The sequence below is a fragment of the Pseudophryne corroboree genome, chromosome 5 (assembly GCF_028390025.1).
Source record: "Pseudophryne corroboree isolate aPseCor3 chromosome 5, aPseCor3.hap2, whole genome shotgun sequence".
NCBI classification, from domain to species: domain Eukaryota; kingdom Metazoa; phylum Chordata; class Amphibia; order Anura; family Myobatrachidae; genus Pseudophryne; species Pseudophryne corroboree.
Window position 1 is genome coordinate 121831933 of NC_086448.1, and position 16400 is coordinate 121848332.

The 16400-nt window shown below is 48.1% G+C and overlaps 1 protein-coding gene across 3 annotated transcripts in view; it reads right to left on the reverse strand.

Annotated features, from left to right (window-relative positions):
• The window catches only part of LOC134927342 (uncharacterized), a 61686-nt gene that overhangs the window by 34364 nt on the left and 10922 nt on the right, over window positions 1–16400 (reverse strand). For all 3 annotated transcript variants that reach the window (XM_063921648.1, XM_063921650.1, XM_063921649.1), the window contains exon 3: window positions 3247–3785. In XM_063921648.1, the coding sequence (XP_063777718.1) occupies window positions 3247–3785 (539 nt within the window). The remainder of the gene's footprint in view (window positions 1–3246; window positions 3786–16400) is intronic.

Here is a 16400-nt window from a genome sequence, read left to right on the forward strand (position 1 = left end):
TTTGTTGAGAGAAGTTATTCTGCCAGATTGGTGAATCACTGCTTGGTGAAGGCAAAAAAGATATGCTCCAATGTTAAAACTGTGAAGGACCCAAAATTAGAAGCTCCATTTGTGGTGACCACCCAATTTAATACAAGAGCCATGATGTTAGCTGATTCTGTCAAGAAACATTGGCCAATTGTGAGTAAGGACAGAAATCTAGAAGGCTTAAGTAAACGCCCATTGGTGGCTTTTAAGCGAGGGCCAAACTTGAAACAGCTTTTAATGTGTCCTACGAAGAACTTTGATAAACAAACAACTAAATCATGGTTAAGGAAGAAAAATGTAGGCTGCTTTCGGTGTACAGGGTGCACGACATGCAGTGGAATGTTGGCAGGTAAAGAATTTTCTCACCCACACACAGGGGTTAAAATTCCGATTAAACACTGGCTCTCTTGTAAGTCCAGCTATGTTATCTATATATTATTATGTCCCTGTGGACTAAATTATGTAGGTAAAACTATTAGGAATTTTCGGGAGTGTATGGCAAATCATAGACGGTCTATAAGGGAGGCAATACAGGAGGGATCCAGTGATAAGCCTGTGGCGAGACATTTTTTGCAGAAGAAGCATTCAGTGGCCATGTTGAGATGCATGTTAATAGATCACCCTGCATGTTAATGCAGGGTGGTGATCGTGACAAAATGCTCTTAAAGAGGAGGCACAGTGGATTTTTGAATTGGACACTGTGTCCCCTAGAGGGTTAAATGAGAATATCAACTTTAGGTGCTGCCTGTAAGTGGGATAATTTGATGTTCCTTGCGCAGTGACAATAAAGGGGTATTCTAGTCCAAGTCCTGTATTTATTTGTTTTGTGTTTACCGAGGATTTTAATATATGTGTAATGATTTTATCCAAATTGTATGTTTTGTATGATATGCACTTTGTAAAGGCCACTGTGGAGGATAAAGCCAGCCAGTATACACTAATTGCGCAGCCGTAATAACATCCTGATAGTACATTAATAAGCTGTTAAAGTGAGTGGAACGCACTGTGACACGCATATAATAGTAAGTAAAATGGCGCTGGATGGCGCATGGTACACTGGGTATTGTAGTTTAGCTGAGACAGGAAGTTAACTACAGGTTGATGAGAGCGGTCACGTGGTCCCGAGGGGAGTTAAAAGACTCCGGGAGCTTGTAGTGAGACAGCACAGACATGCGCAGTGGTGTGGAACGCACGCCAGTGGTCAGGCTAAACAGGTATGTGGTTGGCAGCGCGGGCAGTGCAGGAGGGCTGTATCCTGACATGGTGCTCCGAAAAGAAAAAAAAAACATAGGGTTCCCCTTCTTTTATAAAGACCAGGACTATGCTGAACCAGCCAGGGGGAGTAATGCCATAGCAGGGGGGACACACAGTGTGGGGTCCCCCTGCCATAGCATTAAACACTCCCCCAAACCAGTCATCCCAGGGTTGGAATTCTTCAGGAAGTGGGGACCCCCAAAATTTAAATGGGGTCCCCCCTCCTGAGCAACAACCAGCACTGGGCTGAAAGCCCAGTGCTATGCCCTGCACCCCTGGTGGCGGTGGGTGCGGGGTTCATGGCATACTAATATTGTTCTTTACAGTCGGCCTACAGGTCCCAGCAAGCCTGCCCAAGCATGTCGGCACTTGGAGAACCACAAGTGCCAGCATGCCCGGACATTAAGGGCCCGCTGTCACCCGTAGTCAGCCTGTAAAGAAAATATTAAAATAAAAACACAACACCTGATGCTTTAGTATTTTATTGTGCAGGACCTTCACCTGGGGGAGGCGGCCTTTAAGCTCTTCTGCTTGGCCGCCCCCACTCCAGGACTTCCAGCGTCTTCACCTGGTGGGCGGCGCCTTTAAGCTCTTTTGCATGGCTGCCACCTCCCCAGGGCTTCCGGTGTCTTCGGTCTTCGGGAGCTCTTGACTGCTCCCCCCCGCCACTGGACTGGCCGTCACTACCTCGACGCTGGCTTATATAAGCCAGTTGAGGGGGCGGGGCGATGACGCGGTGAGCCCTGATTGGCTCACGGCGGCCATCTTAAATTTAAAAAATGACGCTGAGGCGCCATTTTTGAAATTGGAAGCCGCTCTCCACTGTCGAACTCTGCAGAGTGGCTGGCAGGGGCTGGATACTCTCGGATCCAGGTCTGCCGCCAGCCACTCTTTCCCCGCCGGTCCCGCCGCCACGGTGCCGGCCGTGTTGCGCCACCGATTATGCCTGTTGGCCAGCGGATCCAGTGGATCCGCTGGCCCAGTCACTTCTGGGGGATTGACAGGGGCGTGCATTCATGTGGGCTGAATGCACGCCCCTGTCATTGAGGCACCTGTAGTGGTGCCACTTCCCCATACAATTTCAATGGGCTTTTACAGCCCATTGCTTCGCCCTGCCCCCTGCCCGCCCCCTGTTGCCCGGACTTTAATGTTAGCAGCGGGAAGCACCTCTCCCGCTGCCTCCAACCCTATGATGAAGGGATTTTCTATTTCTTGCCGGGGGGGGGTTAAAATAATTAAAGAAGATATTTATAACAGACTATGTTATAAATATCTTCTTTTAATTATTTTAATCATTATGACACGGGAGGCACTGCCTCCCCTGACTGCACATCCCTGTTGCAAATCAAATTTATCATTAAAGTATCCTGATGTGTCTTTGCCCAATATTTAAAAGGGTACTTCTACTAGGTAAGTCTTGCTGGTAGACGCACTGTCCTTTTAAATATTGTGCAAAACCACAACCCACAATGACGGGTTTTACAACCCGACTCTTGGTAAATAAACCCTGTACTGTTCACCTGGAAGATGCAGAAGGTCTCCCATGGAACGTGTATGACACCTTGTGATTACTGGCAACTCCTGTGTATCCCTAATATTCAAGTCCTTCAACAAAACCCTTCTCACTCCTCCAATTAGGTTACCATTGCGGCCATGTGAGTTCATGTACATCCCTTTACAAATACACAAGTAGGTGCTTGGTGTCACAAAACGGCATTTGCGTTGCATTTTCCTAACTTACATTTTGTGAGTAAGTCTGACATAGGTAAACGACAAAAAAGCGTTAAGGTAAATGGCAGTAAGTAAAAGTAAGAAACATAGGGAAGTGGCAAGGAAAGAGGTCCAGACATGAAATGTACAGTAGTGTAGCAAAAGACATAAAAGCTTTTGTTTTTTTAGTTGGCAACATACAGTAATTCACAGCTAAGCTTCGTAACATGGCAATAAAATAAAGACATTCCTCACCTGGCAGATCCGGTCAATGTTTTCAGAACAATCTGACAGTTGGAAGAAGCCAGCAGGACACAGAGTGCATGTCTCACACTGTGGAGGCGTCTTATGGAAATTGCAAAACTCATCACTTTCACAAATTCCACAATCGGGTGGCGGCCTTCCTACATCCATCACTTTAGCATCCACATCCATCTTGTGTACAGTGTAAGTTTTCTGGAGGTGGTTTCGGACCTGGCTCTGCAATCCTTGAAGATGTGCTTCAAAATACTGCTGGATGTCCTCCTGCAAGCTCTGGAAGGACATATGTTTCACAGTGTCAAAGAGGATACTGTACTGGCCTTTAATGATGTCCATTTGTTCATACATCCTCCTCTGTTGCTCTATAATTTCTCGCTGTTGGTTAACCAGTAAGCTCTGCTGTTCTGAAAGTTTCTGCTGCAGTTCCGTTATTGTCTTTTGTTGGATTTTCAGTGACTCAACAAACTTCTCTTGTCCTTTGGCCAGTTGCAGCTGAAGGATCAGAGCATCTTCTGATGGCACTTCATTTTCCCCTTAAACACATAATAATTATGAGGAAATCTGTTTTCACGCTGTAATTTTAAATGCTTATTTATCATAAATAAATAAATAATTAAATAAATATATAGATATACTTCTACTTTCACAAATTGATCTGCTTTGAATGGATGTACAACAATGTCATTGTTTAAAGTATGTGATCTAAACTGTATCTGCACATTGAGGATGATGCTAAATTGGGAGCAATGCAAAAAAGATGAAGTAACTGCACCTGGGTAAAACCATGTTGCGCTGCAGGTGAGGCAGATGTAACGTGCAGAGAAATTTAGATTTGGGTATGGCATGTCCAAACAGGAATCTAAATTGCAGTGTAAAAATAAAGCTGTCTAACATTTGTGCGCTGCATGCAAATGCAGCCAGTATTTACCCTGCACAGAAAATATATAAATGCAATTTATTTATTTTTACAGTTTTTTTAGGGGGGGTTAAACCAGGTTTTTTTTACATTAATGTTTAAATGAAAATGAAACTGAATTAGAAACCTTGATCAAACATGTTGTGATGTTTTCTAACATTAATGGTGTTATTAGGTTTTAATTTGATTTATTTTACATATTTCAGTAAAACCAATGTTTTACAGTTTATTCCTATTACATCTAAATATACGTAGATGGACTAAACATATTAAAACATGTAAAGTACACTCAGAAATAGATGAAATTGGAAATAAGAACAAGTTAATGTTAAGCATTAGTCCTACTTATTACTTATTATAATTAAATAAATCTGAATTGTAATACAAAATGGAAAATGCAAAAGCACTTTCAGAGAAAAACACACACACACACACACACAAATTGTTATGGACACTCCGATAGAGTGGTATAGTGGTATAGAGGATCATGGAGAGTTGGCTGTACGTCTCTTTTTACTATTTTCAACCTAGAAAATTCCTACAAGTGTGTATTTCACATTTTGGCACATTTAGCACTTACATTTCTTTATGACTGGAGTGTTGGTACAGGGTAGGGAAGCGTTATGTCAGGCATAGGCCAAGTGCAATGCATACTCACATGATTGTCTCATATTTATTTTTATGATAAATAAGCATTTAAAATTACAGCGTGAAACCTGAACTGATACCACTGTATCAAAAGGTGTGCGTGCGTCTTAACACCACCGCAGATACAGTATGTATCCTAAAAATTAGTGGATTCACACACCAAATGATTTAGTCCTCAACTGCAGCTCTGGATTCATGACAAACACACTGTTCAGTTCTACTGTGTACCAAATGACAGGTTCCGTCAGCCAATCAGCGGGAGCCGCGCCAGAAACTTAATTGGCTATTTGACACATGCACAGTGTAGTTTAGGAAAAGCGACATCTGGTGGACAGAAAGAATGTATAGATTCAAAAGGATCTTATTAGTATCATCAGATCTTGTTATGCCATCTAGTGGTGTAATAAGGTGTGGATAATGCTTCCAACAAGTACAGTAAATCTAGAAATGGTATTCAGATAATACAGTAGGTCGACAGTGTCTAGGTCAACAGTCAATATGTTGACCCCATATGGTCGACATGCATTAGGCCGACAGGTGCAATAGGTAAACAGGTTCAAAAGATCGACATGACAATGGTCAACACACAAATGGTCGACACAAGTTTTTGAATTTTTTTTACATATTTTCCTAACTTTTGCTTGTTTTACTATCCATGTGGACTACGATTGGGAATAGTAACCACATTCCCTGACGTGTAATGAGCGCACATGTTTCTATAGATTGTGGTCACATATGTTGAAACATACAAAATGACACCAAAAAAAAAAAAAACTTGTGTCGACCATTGTCATGTCAGTGTTTTCACATTGTCAAACTTTTGTATCTGTTGATCTTTCCCACTGTCTGCCTTTTACCTGACCTTTTGACCCTGCCGACCTAATGCATGTTGACCATACTGTATGAGGTCAACCTAATGGCTGTCTACCTAGATGTTGATGTATGCTGCACTCTGCTGTACTGGCTGTGATGTGTCCAGACTCGCAAGTGGCTGTACTGTATAAGTGACTCTATATAGGGGGCACGCTGCACGCTGATGTATGCTGCACGCTGATGTATGCTGCACTGTACTCTGCTGTACTGGCCTTAATGTGTCCAGACTCACAAGTGGCTGTGCTGTATAGGTGACTGTGTATAGGGATCTATACTGAATGTGCTGTGTCCAGATTAACAAGTGGCTGCATACGTCCCAACTGTCCCTATTCTGTCCCTGTCCTTCCTATTCGGACACTCTCCTGCTGTCCCTCCCAACAACCGCCATAGTGTACCATGATGAAGAGGGGGGGGGGGGGGGGGCAGGCTGGGGAACCTGTGATCACCGCTCCTCTGCAGAGCAAAGAAGCAGGTGTTCTCTGGATACATGCCATGCGCATGTGCATGGCATCTAAACAGTGCATTGTAGTGATCCTGTGTGCTGCCCAGCTGCTCAGGCAGTGCTGAGCACACCCCCATAATGAGATAAGTGAAGGCTGTTATCTGAGACCCCACCTACCCCTCCTAGCAGAGGCCCTGCCCCCTTTTTGGTGGCCCCCTTTTTGGCGGCACAGCCACATACCTCCCAACTTGTGAACTCCGTAACGCGGGACGCGTTACGGAGTTCACAAGTTTAGAGGTATGTGGCTGTGCAGTGTAAGTGACTGTGTATAGGGGGCTATACTGGCTGTGCTGTGTCCAGACTCAGAAGTGGCTGTGCCGTATATGCGACTATGTATAGGGGCTATACTGGCTATGCTGTGTCCAGACTAACAAGTGGCTGTGCTGTATAAATGATTGTATATAGGGGGCTATACTGCTTGTGCTGTGTCCAGACTCATAAGTGGCTGTGCTCTGTATAGTGACTGTGTATAGTGGCATGCTGCTGTGCTGTACTCTGCCGTAAGTTGTAGTGTTTGTTGCGCTTTACCCTATTGATCTTTGTTCACGTGCTTCTTTAAGCCCTGTGATCCATGCAGTTTGAACCAAACTGCAAGTTAAAAACAGAAAAATAATAATTATTTATATATATATATATATATATATATATATATAAACTAGGTGCTTCATCGCGCCCTACGGGCGCTCTTCACACCGTCACAAGGGGCTACGCCCCCTTAACCCTTGCATGCCTTTCTGGGGTTCAATATTTGTATTATATGGAGTATTACCTGCATTCCTTTGTTAGTGGTTAAATATTGCATAATGAAAGGGCGTGCGATGGTGAAGGAGGCGCAGCCCCTTGCGACGCCGTGAACAGCACCTGCAGGGCACGATGTACAGAATGTAGCGGGTGCGGGGGGGACTGCGGATGGTGTCTGTAGATGCTGCGGGTGGAGGGGCGGCGGAAGTGGGGCTGGGGCCCGGATGGGGAAGGTGCTGCAGGTGGTGGAGGGGCAGGTGCGGGGTTGTCATTGGTGGGGGAGGGGGGGACCGTGGATGGAGGAGGGTGTCTGCAGATGCTGCGGGTGGAGGGGGGCAGGTGTGGGGGGAGACATATAAGGGGGGTGGATGGTGGAGGAGGCCTGGAGGTGCTGTGGGTGGTGAAGGGGCGGAGGAGTGGGAGCCACGGGTGGTGTAGGGGGTCTGGAGGCACAGCGTGTGGGGGAGGGGTGGAGTGCCGCATGTGGTGGAGGGGAAGGTGCGGAGGTGTGGTGCATTGGGGAGAGGTCTGGAGGCGCTGCGGGTACTGTACCTGCCAAAAAGGTAGTTGGAGGGTATGTAGTAGCAGGGCCAGGACAGGGGTGACAGGGTCAGAACAGTGGTGATGGGGCCAGGACAGGGGTGACAGGGCCAGGACAGGGGCGACGGGGCCAGGACAGAAATGACAGGGACAGGATAGGGGTGACAGGGCCAGGGTAGGGGCGGCAGGGCCAGGACAGGGGTGACAGGGCCAGTATAGGGTTGACATGGCAAGCACAGGGGTGACAGGGCCAGGATAGGGGTAACAGGGCCAGCATAAGGGTGACAGGGCCAGGATAAGGGTGAAAGGGCCAGGATAAGGGTGAAAGGGCCAGGATAAGGGTGGAAGGGCAAGGCCAGAGGTGACAGGGACATGACAGAACACAGGGCACGGGAGAGATTGGTATTAGGGACAAAACAGTGGTGACAGACAGATGTGTCTTACCGGAGTCACTGCTGCTGGCTGCTGCTGTTCCACTCCAACCTGTTGGGATCTGCTGCTGGTGGAGGCTTGGCATGGCTGACTCTCTCAGGCTGGAGTCCTGCTTCCTCTGCCCGTCCGCATCCCTCCCCCCACTCCTCAGTCACACACCGCAGACCTCGCGCAGCTGCCGGGCACTGTGGTAAGGGGAGACTGGGAGTGACTGGTTAGCCCCCAGGAGACGCTGCGGCTGGAGGGAGGAGGGGGTCGGAGCCTGCAAGCAGCGCGGACTTCTGCAGCGCTGCCCGCCGGCTAAAGTGTGTGAAGGAGCTGGGCGCACCTCACTGCGGGCGGGAGCGCTGCAGCTAGCGGTGGGGTTGCCGGGGCTGGAGATAACAGAGGCAATACGGAACCTGCACAGCGGCAGGTGCCCCACAAAACTGCAGCTAAGAAGCGTGGAGTGTGCCAGAAAGTGACGCTCCTCTGCGCCAGAGAGACCCTGCTGAGTATGCTGATGTGGGGGGTCAAGCACACAGTGAGCCGGTGCCCGTCTGTCTGTACGGCATACCCCCTCACACACCCCCATACCTCCCAAATGTCCCGATTTTCGTGGGACAGTCCCATTTTTGGGGGTCTGTCCCGCTATCCCACCCGCAGGTCGCAGTGTCCCGCGGTGGTGGGGTGGGGTGGGGGGTGGGGGGGGGCAGTTGGAAAGCTCCTGTACTCGCTGTTCTGCTTAGCATGAGCAGCGGTGAATAGTGGAGACAGAGGGAGAGGGGGCATCAGGGGAACGGATTAATGGGGGGTTCCAGCATCAGTGCCAGATTAAGGGGGGGGGGGGGCAGGGGGTACGTACCGTTGGCCCCACAGTTTTAGGGGGCCCCCACCTGGAGTAGCTCTGTACCAGCTCTGAAGCTTCCCCGTCCTGCCAGCAATAACGGCAGCATTGTGCTACAGTCAGCACACGCTGCTGCATGTTGGCAGGTCTGTGGTGTTGCAGGGAGGCAGCAGTCTCCCTGCTTTCTTCTGCCTGTGCGGGTGTGTAGGGGGGAGCGACCACCCCCTCTGCATTTACCCCTAGCTGAGGGGCCAAAATTCCATAAAAAATAAATAAATCCTGGAATTTGCATAAGGGGGCGTGGCCTCGCGTCCCGCGATTAGGCCACGCCCCCAACCCCACAGCAGGCACAGCAATGAGATAGGGATCCCCTGTCTCAAGTGCCCTGGGCCCCCTGGACTCATAATCAGCCCTGGGGGCATGCCAGCAGCTCACAGAGCACTGGGCATGCCCCCTCACTGACGAAAACGGAGGCCCTCCCGTGAAGCCACGCCCCCTTTTCGCCGAGTGTGTGTCCCTCCTTCTGCCTGAAGAAAGCTGGGAGGTATGCACCCCTGTCTGCCTAAAGAAAGCTGGGAGGTCTGCATCCCTGCCTGTGCCATGCCCATACTATCTGCTTCTGCTTCTAGTCTCCTATAGATTTGGCCAGATCTGTGACTCATTTGACTAACTCCGCCCAGTGTTGTGACTCCGCCCAGCGTTAGCAAATGAGTCACAAAGTCACAGAATAGGGCTATTATATAGGAGATATATATTTATTTCGACTGTTTAGTGCGCTTTACCCTAGTGCACTTTGTTCATGTATCTATAAGCCCAGTGATTCCGTGCAGTTTAAACCGAGCTGCAAGTTCACAAACAGAAAGAAAATACATATATATATATATATACTGTATATAGATCTATTGTTAGTACTGTGTGGCGCGCTTACATATAGATCTATTGTTTGTACTGTATGATGCACTTTACGCTGGTGCCCTTTGTTCAAAGCCCTGTGAACCAAGCTTCTTCTTTTTTTCAAAAAAATAAAAATATATACTGTAGATCTATTGTTTGCACTATTCTGTGCACTGCAGCTCAGTACGCTGTGTACTTGTGCCGTTGTTCTGTCGCTTACTTAACCTGCCAGCTCGCTGCAGCCTTTTGGCAGTATTGGTGAAAAATATATTGTGAGCTGTGAGGTGGTCAAAATATGTGATTTTAGCTTTTTTTTTTGTCAATTTTTGATAAAACAAATGCAAATCCAAATCTAAAACCAGTCACAGTGGTTTGGCAAATCCAAATTCAAAGCTGGATGATGAATCAGAGCCAAATCCAAATCCAGCAAAAATGGTCCGATGCACATCTCTACTATAAATGAACGTCAGCATTTAGTGCTATACCATACGCCGCATGCAAACCACAATAATTCCTACCACTTTACTGAGTGTCCTTAAGCTGGTTCCAGTGGAATTCCTCAGTGGAATTCCCTGTAGATAAAACAGTTCTGCTTTGGGGAATGTTAGTTCTCTTGGTCATCTTGGTCCACATATAAGAGCCTGCAGGGTTTGGAAAGTGCTGAGATTTATGTTATGTAGCCATGACATTTGAATATTTGTATGCGGTCAATAGATCTGCAGTGTCTAGATCAGTAGGTCGACACCATATTGTTGACATGGTCAAAAGGTCGACATGGTCATTAGGTCAACCTATGAAAGGTCAACAGGTACAGAAAAGGTTGATATGTACAAAAGGTCGACAGGTTCAAATGGTCGACAAACATATTGTCAACATGAGTTTTTTTTCTCACTTTTTTAAACTTTTTCATACAGTACTTTACAATCCACTTGGACTACGAATGGGAATAGTAACTGCCCGAAGCATGGCAAGCGAAGTGAGCCATGCGAGGGGACGCAGTGCACTAATTGGTGTTCCACGTGCTCAGATGGCGGAAAAAAAACGCCAAAAACATGCAAAAATGCTGCATTCAACTTTTCCTGTGTTGACCATTTTCCATATCAACCTTTTCATGTGTTGACTCTTTGTACCTGTCGACCGTTTCCAGTGTCGACCTTTTATGTCGACCTTTTGACCTTTTTCACTGTCGACTATATGCTGTCAACCTAATGATTGTAGACCTTTTTGCTGTAGATCTATTAATCCGTAACCTTTTGTTGGGTTTTGTAATTTTTTCTGCTGCAGGGTACACTGAGCTCTACAGGGAATGACATTGGGGTGTAGAGTAGGATCTTGATCCGAGGCACCAACAGGTTCAAAGCTTTGACCTTCCCAGAATGCATAGCGCCGCCTCCTCTATAACCCCGCCTCCGTGCACAGGAACTCAGCTTTTGTTAACCAGTCCAATGCAGTAGCAGGCAAAAGAGACGACAACTGTTAGTTTTGTAGTTGGTGCCATGCAGTAAGCAGGCATACAACAGGGGGGCTGCTCTAGCAGCCCTGAGAAGAAGCTTTTAAAAGAAAAATGAAGACTTCAGGGGCTGCAGCAGAGGCACTGTCTGTGTTAGATGTCAGTCAGACATCTCCTGCTGCAGCTCCATCACCTCCCCCAGCAGCGCTGTATACTCCCGTGCCCTGGTTGCCGGGTACTTACAGCGGAGGCTCCGGTATTCTTCCAGTTAGTCACACACACAACCGCTGTTCTCATGGATCGCGTGGCCGCACTCAGGGAGGAGGTAAGTGGGTCCCCCCGGCAGGACCCGCTGTAAATCGCGATCCCGCGCGGCCAGTGGTAGTACAGGGACCCCACTAGACCACCAGGGCAAGGGCACAGGTCGGTTTTCTCTCATAAACCGTTTATATAAGCCCACAGTACCCGGTGGTGAAGTCCAGCAGGGGGATAAGTCTTTGACCTGTAGCCCCTCCCCCAGCACCAGGGCGCCATTTAGAGTAAATGTTCCCGCCCTGGAGCTGCATATCTCTCTCTCCCTCACTCCCTGTCAGCGTTTGGGCGCCATTAGGACAAGCTGAGCTGATCCTGGGACTGTTTGGGCAAATCCTCCTCTGTAAAGCCGCTTGCATGTCAGCGCTGTGCATTTTACAGGATACTTATGTATTCTACATGTCTGCTGACAGTGTTAGTTAAGAAAGAGTGCATTTAGTCAGGGTTCTATAGTACAAGTACCCTATGATATACATCCAGTCTTTACTGTGCATTGATATATCTATTGAGTGTATAGCTATACTTAGTATTACTCTGTATTGCTAGTCCAATGCAGTTTTATTGCATGTCATAATTTCTGCATTGTGTGACTATGTGTGTGTGCATATAGCTGCTGTTTGACCTCCATTTCATGTATCTCACTCAGATTGCTATCCCTATATTCTATAACCTGAGGGGGCTAGGTGCGTCAGGTTTATCATTTAATATAGGTATTTCACAAGATATACTCAGTGTGTATTTTTCTCTGTGATTTTTAGTCACCATATACCTCTTGAATTCCCTGTTTGTGCTAATACACTGCACAGGGGGTTCTTGTCAGGTATTGTGCTGCTGATATTGTACTGTGTTGCCTTGCATTGAGCTTTCGGATATGTCAGCTAAAAAAGGCAATGGTGCTGGGGCTGATCCCATATTGCGTGGTGGTGATGCTGCAGACACATTTGAGGAAAACATAGCAGCTGAGGGTTCAGGTTCTGGGGGATCCTTACCCCCAAGTGGGACTGTAGCAACGAGGATTCAAAATGACCCACCTTGGGCTACCTTCTCCACGCTATTGAATACGCTGGTAACTAGACTAACGCCCCCTATGGGACCTCCTGTGCCGGTACAACCTCTTATGGTTCCCGCGGTTAACCCGCCATGGGCAGATCAACTGTCCGCTCAGTTACAGCAATTGAACCAATCACTGACTACTCAGAAGTCTAACCCTCGCCCGCCTAAGACCAAGGGGTCCTCTAAGCGGGCCATTACTTCCTCACAAATCTCCAACGTCCCAGACACCTCGTCTGATGAAGATGGCATTTATACTGACCCCACAGATTCTGATCCCAACGCTTCTGATGGGGAATCTGTTTCACAGGTGGATGTCACTGACTTGCTGGAGGCTATCAGGACCATTCTTCAAATTACTGATGACACGGAGCCTGATGCTGTCCCTAAGAAACCGGACAGGTTTAAACGTCAGAAAGTGGTTAAACAAGTTTTACCTCATTCTGACCATTTAGTTGACATACGTCAGGAGTCCTTCGAAAATCCAGGAAAGAAATTCACGCCTCACAAGAAGATGCTGGCTCGCTACCCCCTCACAGCGGAGCTAAGTAAAAATTGGGAAACATCCCCGCCAGTGGATTCGCAGGTGGCGCGGCTGGTGGTATCCTCCATCATGTCTCTAAAAGAACCGATGGATAAGCGTGTGGAGGGTTGTCTAAAGCCAATTTACACCCTAACTGGTGCTGCGCATAGGCCCACTATTGCAGCGACATGGACTGCAGAGGCTGTTGAAGCGTGGGCTCAGGAGCTGGAGGTGGGGTTGCCTTCCAATGCTTCTGATCATGCTAGACAATGTCTGTCTTATATTGTCACAGCTTCTCATTACATTAAGGAGGCGGCTTCTGATGCCGGTATTCTGGCGGCCAAGGCTTCTACTACGTCCATTTTGGCTCGCCGGATTCTCTGGTTACGGTCCTGGTCTGTGGATCTGGACTCTTAAAAAAAACCCTGGAGGTACTCCCTTTTAAGGGAGACATTATTTTTCGGAGAAGACCTCAGCAAGATAGTGGCTGACTTAGCTTCTGCTAAAACAGCATGTCTACCTAGTACTGCTCCTTCGGTGCCGAAGGCTAAGAGTACTCCCTTTCGTTCCTTTCATACTTCAGGGAAAGCAAAAGGTCAGGCATACCCGAAACAGGTTCGCACTTCCAAACCCAATGAGCCCAAACCCAAACGGGCCTGGGCTGCCCGTCAGCCTGCTTCCAAAACTGACAAGCCTGCCGCATGACGGGGCGGGCCTCCCTCTGGGGGATCCCAGGGTGGGGTCCGACTTCTAGGGTATACCCAGGAATGGTTGAGGACCACTTCCGATGCCTGGGTACGGGAAGTCGTCACTCGAAGTTACGCCGTATCCTTCAAGAATCGTCCCCTTCATCGATTTTTCCTGACAGACGTCCCTTCGGATCAGGTGAAGGCAAAAACTCTTCATTCGGTGGTACAGTCCTTACTGGACACAGGAGTGGTAGTATACATGACTTTGGCTTAGAGAGGCAAGGGGTACTATTCACCGCTGTTCCTAGTCCCGAAACCGAGTGGGTCCTTAAGCAAATTTGTGAGGGTCTCCAAGTTTCGTATGGAAACTCTTCGCTCTATTGTTCTGGCCTTGGAACCTGTGGATTATATGGTCTCCCTGGACATACAGGATGCTTACCTGCATATTCCCATTGCAGTGTCCCATCAGCAGTACCTGAGGTTTGTGGTTGGCAACCTCCATTACCAATTTCGGGCATTACCTTTTGGTTTGACCACGGCTCCGCGTGTCTTCACCAAGGTCAAGGCGGTAAAGACAACTGTACACCACCGTCAAGGGGTCAGGATCCTACCGTACCTGGACAACTTGTTGATCCTGGCAAATTCCCCCAAAATTCTCCTACGCTATCTGGATTTGACTATCCAGTTTCTGCAAGCCCACGGGTGGCTTATCAACTGGAAAAATCTTCCCTGGTCCCTGCTCAGAGCATGGTGCACCTGGGGGCATTGTTGGACACTCACAACCAGCGGTTGTTCTTGTCTCAGGAAAAAGTCCTGAAGCTTCAGGACAGGATTCGATGTTTCCTATCTCGTCCGCAAGTGTCGATACATTCGGCAATGCAAGTGCTAGGTCTCATTGTGTCGGCTTTCGACATGGTGGAGTATGCTCAATTCCATTCCCGCCCTTTGCAGAAGCTAATTCTTGCCAAGTGGGACAGCCTGCCTCACCAGATCAGGTCTCCGGAGGTCCGTCTGTCACTGAACTGGTGGCTTCAGGACCAACGATTGAGCAGGGGTTGCTCCTTCTGGATCTCCATCTGGGTCCTTCTGATGACAGATGCCAGTCTGAGAGGTTGGGGCGCGGTATTGGAGCAACACTCCCTTCAGGGTCGGTGGACCAAGGCGGAGTCTCTCTTCCCGATAAACATTCTGGAATTGCGGGCGGTGTTCAACTCATTGAACTTGGCCCAGCATTTAATACTGGCAATTCCATGAAACTTTCGGCTGCCATACATGTTCCCTCCGATGTCACTCCTGCCCAGAGTAATATGGAAGTTCAAGCAAGATAGAGGAATCCTACTTCTGATCGCTCCAGCTTGGCCCAGATGGCATTGGTTCTCAGACCTTCAGGGTCTCTCGATAGAGTGTCCCCTTCTACTTCCACGGCTCCCAGATCTCCTCGTTCAGGGACCCTGTGTATATCAGGAGTTAACCCGATTGGCCTTGACGGCGTGGCTCTTGAAGATTCCGTCTTAAGGGCCAAAGGATTTTCTGAGGCAGTCATTCAAACCATGTTGAAGGCCCGGAAACCGACTTCTGCTCGGATTTATCATAGGGTCTGGAATTCTTACTTTGCTTGGTGCGCATCTAACAATTATGACGTTTACAAGTTTAGTACGGCCAAACTTTTGGCCTTTCTACAACAGGGCCTGGACTTGGGCCTTCGTCTGGCCTCCATCAAGGTTCATATTTCTGCCTTGTCAGTTTGGTTCCAGAGAAAAATTGCAACTTTACCTGATGTTCATACATTCACTTAGGGTGCGTTGCAGATTCAACCTCCTTACGTCCCGCCTGTGGCTCCTTGGGACTTGTCGGTGGTTCTGGTGGCATTGCAAGAGTCTCCGTTTGAGCCTCTTGAATCGGCAGACCTTAACTTCTCTTAAGGTGTTGTTTCTGCTGGCTATTGCCTCTGCCAGAAGGGTGTTGGATTTGGGTCCTGTAAGTCACCATATCTGATTTTTCACCGTGACCGGGTGGTTCTTAGAACACGTCCCGGGTACCTACCTAAGGTGGTGTCTTCTTTCCACCTTAATCAGGAGATTGTGGTTCCGGCCTTTGCCTCTCCTGAATTGTCTTCCAAAGAGCGGTCTTTGGATGTGGTACGGGCTCTCCGTATCTATGTGAAGAGGACAGCTCCTATCAGGAAGTCTGATTCTCTCTTTGTACTGTTTGGTTTTCACAAACGTGGCTGGCCTGCTCACAAGCAGACCTTGGCCAGATGGATTAGAATGGTGATTGCACATGCTTATGTACAGGCTGGTTGTCCAGTTCCTGCTACTATAAAGGCCCATTCTACTCGGTCTGTTGGACCTTCTTGGGCGGCTTGCCATGGTGCGACCCTTGAACAATTGTGCAAGGCGACTACGTGGTCCTCAGTGAACATGTTCATAAGGTTCTATGCCTTCGATACTTCCGCCTCCCAGGATGCTTCCTTTGGACGCCGGGTTCTTGTGCCTACTACAGTGCATCCCCTCCCATAAGGAACTGCTTTAGGACATCCCCAATGTCATTACCTGTGGAGCCCAGTGTACCCCGCAGCAGAAAATGAGATTTATGGTAAGAACTTACCGTTGTTAAATGTCTTTCTGCAAGGTACACTGGGCTCCACAGGGCGCCCACCCTGACGCACTTAGCTTCTTTGGGTTGGTATGGCATTAGCCGCTGACACTTTCTCCTGTCGTGAGAATGTGGTGTATGTGGCTACTAACAGTTG